The 8760-nt window shown below is 42.3% G+C and overlaps 2 protein-coding genes across 4 annotated transcripts; both read left to right on the top strand.

Annotated features, from left to right (window-relative positions):
* Positions 1–115: 115 nt before the first annotated feature.
* On the top strand, positions 116–5155 carry zbtb8b (zinc finger and BTB domain containing 8B). 3 transcript variants are annotated; one of them, XM_032580381.1, is made up of 5 exons: positions 116–236; positions 646–839; positions 2422–3346; positions 3473–3651; positions 3863–4177. In XM_032580381.1, exons 2-5 carry the CDS (start codon positions 666–668, stop codon positions 4175–4177), a joined length of 1593 nt encoding a protein of 530 aa, XP_032436272.1. In that variant the 5' UTR covers positions 116–236; positions 646–665. The 3 variants fall into 3 exon arrangements, with proteins under 3 accessions (XP_032436272.1, XP_032436273.1, XP_032436274.1); XM_032580382.1 differs by having other exon boundaries at positions 120–236; positions 621–839; XM_032580383.1 differs by lacking the exon at positions 116–236 and having other exon boundaries at positions 666–839; positions 3863–5155.
* A 436-nt stretch (positions 5156–5591) lies between these two features.
* LOC116730861 (tissue alpha-L-fucosidase) lies at positions 5592–8425 on the top strand. Its single transcript, XM_032580384.1, has 8 exons — positions 5592–6055; positions 6294–6428; positions 6617–6754; positions 6906–7011; positions 7126–7326; positions 7410–7600; positions 7760–7859; positions 7973–8425. The coding sequence occupies exons 1-8, from the start codon at positions 5712–5714 to the stop codon at positions 8105–8107; spliced, it is 1350 nt and encodes a 449-aa protein (XP_032436275.1). The 5' UTR covers positions 5592–5711; the 3' UTR covers positions 8108–8425.
* Positions 8426–8760: the final 335 nt, after the last annotated feature.

Here is an 8760-nt window from a genome sequence, read left to right as displayed (position 1 = left end):
CGAAACGGACTCCGTGAGGACTTCAGTGACGTCACTAATGCCATTTCACGTCCGACGCGGTACAAACGGGGAGACGGCGTTTGACTCTCGCTCGGTCAAATGATTGGACGAGGAAAATTTGCGTAATTGTTTAACGAAAGCGGAAGTCTTTGCTTCTGTGGGCATGGGACAATGAATCCTGCAGTCTGCTGTCTTTCTTTCGCGTTTAGGTTTATAGAGTAGCTCTGAAAACACAGGTAAGTGTATAATGAAAGGGTTTATAGCGCCTCGTATAAAACGCTTCGTAAAGGCCAGCTGCATGCTGCAGCTGTGTCGCTCGACAAAGTATTAGCAGCTAGCTACTTAGAGCTAGCTGCACAGGCTGTCACGTTAGCAAACAGAGCAAAGCGTAAATCACTTCCTGTTTTCGTTATGGGATTTTATTAGGAGCCCCTCAGCAATATTATTGTTTATAAAATATGAAGTTCTCTGTGCATTTACGGGTTTTCTTTCAAAATGTTGTGGATTTGCATGCTAAGCTAATGGCAAGAATCGAAAATAGAGCTGTTCAATATCCTTCAGTTGTTGTGTAGTTTCAGGTCATTTTAACATCGCATTTTATCATCTATAATCACCCGCAGGTTTTTGTTTTTTCCCCCCTGCTAGAATCACGGAGAAGGAAAAACATGGAGGTTCCCTGTTATCTGCCCAAATTGCTGTTTGAGCTCAATGAGCAGCGAAAGCGAGACTTCTTCTGCGACTGCAGTATCCTGGTAGAGGGGCGTGTATTCAAAGCCCACCGTAACGTGCTATTTGCTGGAAGCGGCTATTTCCGGGCTCTGTTGGTTCACTACCTGCAGGTGAGGATTACACAGCTTCTGTCTGTTTTCTATTAGTGCCAAGAATGCGTATACAGAGTTTTTGAGTAAATGCATATGCTAAAATGTCATCTTCAAATTTCCTGGAATATTTGAAGGAAGATTAGAAATTAATCAATGTTCCTGTTATTATTTATCAAGGCAGCTGTAAGCAGGTCAGTTTTTGGTTTAAAAAAAGTCAGTGTTTAAGCATTTTTGCAATTTTCTAAAAAAAAAATGTTTCCACATGAGAGCAGCATAAAAGAGAAGGCTGTTTCTTCATGTTTGATTCTGGTTCTGGGGATGCAGAGTAGATTTTAACCCAAAGACCTTTGTGATCTGGAAGCGGTTATTTCCGTATTGTTATAACAACAATAACAGATCAAGTCTTTGTAAGGACTTTACAACTGGGATGATTTGCTCCATTTTCCTGTTTTTAGTGAGAATGCGAGCAGCATCTATCCGACTGACGTTTCACACAGACTTTTAAAGACACTGTTGCAGGTATCAATGGGACAAAAGATGACTCATGAATGAGTTTCTCTAGCTCTTGCTGGAACATTACTCCTTTGATCCTGGAAATGTTCTTCAGGTGATGGAAGGCCGACTTTGTAACTGTTTTTAGTTGTATCTGAAAGTTATGGCCTGAGTCTATAACAACACCAAGATTTCAGACTTGATTGTTAGTGTTTAGCTGTAATAACTGAACTTTGGGTCCAAAGATAACTTCAGTTTTGTTTCCATTCAGCTGGAGAGATTTATGGCTCATCCACACATTGATTTGTTCTAAGCATCAGTTCAGTGCTTGGATGGGTTCGGAGACACTTGGTGACATAATAATGTAGAGCAGAGTAACAGTATCTGTGTAGTTATGGGAAATAATCTTATTACTTGTTATAATCTGAGCTAGCACGAGCATGTAGCTATTAAAGAGGCCCCAAGGGGCCCCAAAATTTAACCTTGGGATACCCCACCTGTGACTTCTGTCCGCTCTGACAAGAAGTTACTTATTGACACAAAGTTGTTTCTGTTCCCGTCCTGGTTTGAGTCTTGCTTAAAGACTCAAACCAGAAGTGTACCAGAGAGTCCTATCCAGCTCTCCAGTTGCTTAATCAGAATATCATTGTCAGTGTCAACAGTGTTGAATGTTGCACTAAGATCCAAAAGTACTGGCACTGTGGTTCTTCCACAGTCTGTATGTCTTTGAACACTTTGACAGGGGCAGTCTCAGTACTGTGGTGAGCTCTGAAACTGGACTGAAAGCTAGTAAACAAAACATACAATTTTCTGTAGAAATACTTCTATATCACTTTAAAATCAAAATGAAATCTGCTTAAAAAATAAATAATATGCCTAAATATAATTTGGGCATATTCAGTTAATTGTGGATTAATTTATCTACGTGTTAAGTGCATGTTATACATCGATTAAATGTAATTGGTAAGTTGGTATATAACAGTACACTGAAGGTTCAAGCTGTTACACAAAATCATTAACTTTAACTGATGTTTTAGAACAGTTCAAAGCCATGTTCTATTATAGTGTTTGCAGATTTCCAGTTTTAAACTTGGGAATGATTTTTCAGGACAGCGGACAGCGCTACAGCACAGCGTCGCTGGACATCGTAACAGCCGACGCCTTCTCTGTCATCCTCGACTTCCTCTATTCTGGCCGCTTGGCCCTTAACAGCAACAACGTGATTGAGGTGATGTCAGCGGCTAGCTATCTGCAAATGACAGAACTCGTGAACTTCTGTAAAGAGTACATCCACTCATCGTTGGAGATTTGCAACAAGGATAAGGAGAGGAACACGAAGAAAGAGAACCAGAAGGACAATGAAGCAACTGGACCCGCGGACAGTGGAACTCCTTCTGCAACTGTTGCTGGGGGCACAGGTATTACAGGGACAAGTTCAGAGGCTGCAGAAGTAGATGGGGGGTCGGGTTTAGGGCCTGAGGAAGGGACTTCAACAAGTACCCCCTTGTCTACCGCAGTTGCCACCCCAGTGGGCTCCAGTAGAAACATTGACAGCGCTTATTCCTCTAGGGAGGGGTTTCCACCTGAGAGGGAAGACCAAAAGGGTCACATGGATCAGACCAATCTCTCTTCCTCCTCATCTTCTGCTTTGACCCCAGAGTTAGTGAACCCTAAAATAGAGTATGACCCTGATGAGGAACTCGTAGAGTCCCCCGACACCAAAGACCTTGCGCCATATCCTGGGTCCTCTCTGCATGGCACACATCATAGCAGGTTACTTCTTCAAAGTCCCTCAGCCTCCAATGAGCGGTCCCCTTTAGGATACAGCCCTTCATTTAACACCCGACAGCTGATGGAGATTCTGTCCAGAGGTGAAGGCCCCCGAGGCCCCAGTCCTGTAGGGGACCGAGTGAGTCAGCGCTTCAACCAAGGACTCGGCAGCAGCACAGGAAGTAGCAGAATGGATGAAAGTTTGGGCTTTGTTGGGTCATCTATCATGGAGATCCAGTCTGATTGGCTCGGAGAGGACACAGGTAATTACCTCAGCCAGTTTTAACTGTCAGTGAATGAGCTAGAATAACCTAAGACCAAGTTAAATACAGTAAATCCAAAAGCAGAAGATTTGTATGTATTCAGTTGTTGTCTTTCTCCCCCTACAGGCGATGGCTTGGTAGTTCCAGTAAAACTCCACAAGTGCCCTTTCTGTCCATACACTGCCAAGCAGAAAGGAATCATGAAGCGACACATCCGCTGCCACACCGGAGAGAGGCCCTTCCCCTGTCCCATGTGTGGCAAGCGGTTCACACGACAGGAGCATCTCCGGACCCACGCACTTAGTGTAAGAGTGAAGTGTGACCGTCATGTTTTTTTATGTATCCCATTTTGTTAGTACGACTTGTTCTACAACGATCTTCAGTAATCATTTTTATGAGCCCAGCGATACCAATTGACTCCACCATGCGTGGAGTATGTATGTATGTTTGAGTGTTCCTGTTCCTTACAAACTCTAAACCAAGTCAAAACAATACCCACTGTGTGTCTGTCCATAGGTTCACAGGCACTACTGGCCAGTATCATGCAAGAGCTGCAGGCGAACGTTCACAGGGTCAAACGTCTCCCCGGGATTGAGGCGCTTCGGCATCTGCGACAGCTGCAACTGCGTGACCACCACTCATGAAGATTCTGCGCCCGCTGACCCGTCCAGCCAGCCAGAGCCCATGGTGCGTGCGGATGGGACCACAGACTGGTCAAGCTTTATGGACGATGTGGACGAGGTGGAGGTTGGCAGAGTGGAGGACTTAGTGGAGAAACAGATGCTGGAAAGACAGCTTGCTGAATGCTCTGATGTCGGTCATACACTGTGAATTTTACCATCAACTAGTAATAAAACAGGGCCTCGTTGCGCTTACTATTACTGCAAGGTTATTTATTTATTCACTCATTTGTGTCCGGAATTTCCGGTCCAAAGCTGCCTGTCATTGTGTGTCAGTCATTAGTTAGTAGCAGGAAACCTGTCCGCCATTTGTGAAATCGTGTAGATGTAACTTTAAATTTCAAACGTGTACAGTGCCAACAAAAAGTATTCACAGCCGTTCACTTTTCCAGAACCTTCTGAAACTTGAGTAATTAAACATGATTATGGAGATCGAACGTGCGCCTGTGTCTTCAAGGTGCTGCAGTAGAACGGTTGTATCAAAGCAGAAACCAAGCAACGAAGTCAAATGACTTGTCTGTCGACCTCAGAGATCGAATTGTGTCAAATCACAAATCTGTGAGCATCACTAGCTTCAAAAAGGAGATAAGGTTGTTATTCAATAAAATATTAAGCCTTGATGTAAATACTTATGAAACAACGGATTAACAAGATTATGGCAATATTGACAATAGGGGTAAAAAACAGTTCTGAAAAGCAGTTTCTGCCTTGTCATTATGGAGATTTGTTTGGAGCTTGTTAGGAAATGAAAATTTCACAAATCTTGTTTAAAATACAGCATATGAATGCTTTTTGTTTGCATTGTACTTGGATGTAAAGAAATTTAAATTTCTCTGAGTTGCTGTACGGGGAAATGAAGATTTTGTACTCATCCAGCACTATCGGGATTAAGGCGTCAGTCATGAATTCAAATAAATAATTGTCTCTAACACCTGGTGCCTCCGTTTATGTGTAGATGAAATGCGACTTATAAATGACTATTTAACTTAAATTGTTTACAGAAATGGCAGCCATGTGTGTAAAGAAGTGACCAAATAAATTACCTGTATAAGCTAGAGCATGGCAGACTTCCATGTGTACTGTACTATAAAAATGGTGACAGTGATCAATAAGCATTTCTCCATCTGTATTTTGTTTGTCGACTTTGTATTCTTAGTTTTAAGTTTACAAGGCTCCTGAAAGCAGAGGTACTCATAGATGTGCTGCCATCTTGTGGCTAAAAACTCGCATTTTCAAAGTAAACACAGGTGCGTCTTAAGCATGGAGACATTCGGATTAAAATCGAAAATGTGCTTTAAAAACAGAAATATTGCAGTAGACGAATAACGAGTGGTTTGATTATTTTATCTGAGAACAATGAAAAACAAAATAAGCCGATAAATTAAAAACAGAAATATAAATGCAATTTAAAGTTACATTGTTTGCCTTACAGATGCCTTTTGTTTCTCCAAATCTTCTTATTCGAGTCAAAGATTATATCTAGATATATGTTAAGTTCTTTACTAAGAGGTCAAATTAACTTTTACACCTTGCAGTTCTGCAAAACGAGTCAATCACGTGATGCTCCACGTGAGTCCAGTCATGTGACGAGGAAACGACTCAAACAGCAACAGGATTGACCAGGTAGATTTAAGGACTTTAAATTAGTGCCCTGTCATCTTATTTTAGGCCAACTTGTAGCAGTTATGGCTACAGTTTTCTTGCTACTCCTCCTCGCCTTCGCGTCTCCCGCAGCGGCTCGTTACACCGCGAACTGGACAAGTCTGGACGCCAGACCTCTGCCTTCATGGTACGACGAAGCCAAGGTGGGCATTTTTGTCCACTGGGGGGTATTTTCAGTGCCAGGCTTCGACAGCGAGTGGTTCTGGTGGCACTGGCAGGGTCAGCAGCCGCCTGACCCGAAGTGTGTGAGCTACATGTCCGAGAACTACCCACCCGGCTTCAGCTACCCGGATTTCGCCCCTCAGTTCCACGCGCAGTTTTTCAACCCGGAGGAGTGGGCGGACATCTTCAAAGCCTCTGGTGCAAAGTAAGGTGTTTATATGTTGTTGTTTTTTTTTGCTAACCGCCAATAAATTTCAACAACAAGAAGAAGAAGGTGTTTATATTCCACTTCCGGGTAGCACCAAAATCAGAAGCAGGGTGTGTGTCGCACTTTCTGTTCCATGCAAAACTACCCGTACATTTTATTACGTCACAATCTCAAAACCTTAATGAATTTTATTAGGATTTTTGCAAGGCATTGTTTCACAGTACACTCTTTCCAGATATGTTGTCCTGACTTCCAAACATCATGAAGGATTCACTAACTGGGGGTCTCCATACTCCTGGAACTGGAATTCTGTGGATAATGGTCCTAAAAGAGACTTGGTGGAAGACCTGGGAGATGCAGTTCGCAACCGGTGGGTGAACTCAAAGAGGTTTAATGGAGGAAAATATCTGCTAATTGTAGATTCTGGTAAATGAGTTGAATAGGAATATGAAACGCAGCACAAAACCACCTGAACCACTTCAGCTATAACTGAAAACATGTCTCATACGTGAAGGTAAAAAGCAAGAGCTTCAAAGATTTGTTGTTTTCATCACTTAGGTCGCTGCACTATGGCCTCTACAACTCCTTGTATGAATGGTTCAACCCCCTCTACTTGGAGGACAAGAAGAATGGATTCAAAACCCAACAGTTTGTGATGCGGAAACTACTTCCTGAACTCTATAACATTGTTGTAAGGTTAGTAGATTTTAAGTTTTAGTAACAGATCACACTGCTTGTTGTTTTCAGTTTCTCTGTTATTGTTGCACAAACTACAAGCCATACCTTAGTTAAAGTTAGCTCGTTCTCAGTTATTGCACAACATGATAGTGTTATATTTGCCTTGCAGGTACAGACCTGAAGTGATCTGGTCTGATGGCGACTGGGAAGCACCAGACACCTACTGGAACTCCACCCAGTTTCTGGCGTGGCTCTACAACGACAGCCCTGTCAAAGTCAGTCCTTTTTATGATGGGGAAACACAAAAACTGTCTGCACTTTGTTTTAAAGTGTTGCACAAAACTAAAATAACAGCTTCAGTCCATTTACCCTATCGTCCTTGATTTTAGGATACTGTTGTGACCAATGATCGATGGGGGCAAGGCACTGCCTGCAAACACGGTGGCTTTTATAACTGCCAGGACAAATACACTCCAGGCCAGCTGCCCAAACACAAGTGGGAGAAATGTACATCTGTGGACACTTTATCCTGGGGTTACCGTCGAAACATGAAGCTCAAAGAACTGATGGACTTACCTGCTATTATTGACGTAAAGATGCAAGATGACGTTCAGATTGCTGAAGATGCAGCCGCCTAATCTTCAGGACTGAATGCTTCTCATTTTCTTCACAGGATTTGGTCAGCACAGTGGCTCTTGGAGGTAATTATCTTCTCAATGTAGGTCCCACAGCCGACGGGACTGTTCCCAGTGTGTTTGAGGAGAGGCTGAGGGGTGTTGGCGCCTGGCTGGAAACCAACGGAGAGGCCATCTACGCCACCAAACCCTGGAGAGTCCAAATGGAAAACGGCACCGTGCCAGTGTGGTAAGAAAGCTGGAAAGTTGAATATTTAGGATCTGAGTGTTCATTTTTTTGTTTTCTCCTTCCATGCTTCCAGAAACTCAGCATGAGTTTTGGCTTAGTGGAAGAAAACCCCAAAAAACTAAATGAGCTTGATGATTGCTACTTTTTACGTTCTTTTAGGTATACCTCAAAAGGTGCCACGGTCTACGCCATAATAACGGCCAAACCCCCAACAACTACACTGAAGCTGTTGATCCCCCAAACATCAGCAACTACTAAGGTAAATGGGATTATTAAGATTATGTGTTGCCATTTGGAACAAGTACATGACCAAACCCATGATCAATAATCTAAAAGTGACTAGGAACAAATAGGAATCCGTTTCTTTTTTAGGTGACTCTACTGGGTCGTCCGTCCTCCCTACCTTGGGCACCGGTCTACCCTAATGCAGGTCTCACCGTCCTTTTGCCTGAGCTACCTTTCACTCCTGGTCAAGCCTGGACACTCAAACTGGATCATGTCCAGTGAAATTTGAAGTTACAAAATATTTACCATGTGAAGCAATGTATTAAATTCAATTCATGTTTTAATTTTCCACTTCGAAGGGATAATAGGACAATGCTTAAGGGAATTTTTTTTAACATCTTTGATCATTTCTTTGCTGATCTGAAAACTTGTTTGTTGTTAATATGACTGGGTCTTTTTTTTCTTTTTTTTTTAATGTTTTTGGTAAGTTTTTATTACCAAAAATGAAAAGTGGCATTCCTGTTCAACCTGTGAAGATTTCTCAGCTGATTGTTTCTAATTTTGTGGAAAATAAACACTCTTTATGCTTTTTCACAGCAATCCAGGAAAGATTAATCTGATTTGAACTACAGTTTGGGAGATTAGCATAACTACACAAAGCTTACAGCAAAAAAAGCGCATAGAAATGGTTTAAAGCCAACAAGGCGAAGATTCTAGAGTGTTCCAAACCTCTACTCTAATCCAGTTGAGAATTTGGGATTGGATGTAAAAAGATGCTCAAACTTAATCCCCAAGGATTCCCAGAGAGCTTAAACTGTTCTGTTGCAACTGCTGTGTCCAGATGAGCCAGTGTGTTTGAGACCATTAAGTGCATCTACTAAATACTGATCTGAATTTGATTATTTATCCCATTACCATTCTTATGTGAACGTAAC

The sequence above is a fragment of the Xiphophorus hellerii genome, chromosome 13 (assembly GCF_003331165.1).
Source record: "Xiphophorus hellerii strain 12219 chromosome 13, Xiphophorus_hellerii-4.1, whole genome shotgun sequence".
Taxonomy (NCBI): domain Eukaryota; kingdom Metazoa; phylum Chordata; class Actinopteri; order Cyprinodontiformes; family Poeciliidae; genus Xiphophorus; species Xiphophorus hellerii.
This window is presented reverse-complemented; position numbering and strand designations above follow the sequence as displayed.

What these genes read in the sequence shown, in the direction of transcription:
- LOC116730861 (XM_032580384.1), top strand. Translation starts at nt 5,712, where the DNA reads ATGGCTACAGTTTTCTTGCTACTCCTCCTCGCCTTCGCGTCTCCCGCA. An exon ending in GGAGATGCAGTTCGCAACCG is followed by an intron (nt 6,429 to 6,616) that starts GTGGGTGAACTC and finishes TTCATCACTTAG; the next exon opens with GTCGCTGCACTATGGCCTCT. An exon ending in ACTTACCTGCTATTATTGAC is followed by an intron (nt 7,327 to 7,409) that starts GTAAAGATGCAA and finishes TTTTCTTCACAG; the next exon opens with GATTTGGTCAGCACAGTGGC.
- zbtb8b (XM_032580383.1), top strand. Translation starts at nt 666, where the DNA reads ATGGAGGTTCCCTGTTATCTGCCCAAATTGCTGTTTGAGCTCAATGAG. An exon ending in TGTTGGTTCACTACCTGCAG is followed by an intron (nt 840 to 2,421) that starts GTGAGGATTACA and finishes ATGATTTTTCAG; the next exon opens with GACAGCGGACAGCGCTACAG. An exon ending in TCCGGACCCACGCACTTAGT is followed by an intron (nt 3,652 to 3,862) that starts GTAAGAGTGAAG and finishes GTCTGTCCATAG; the next exon opens with GTTCACAGGCACTACTGGCC.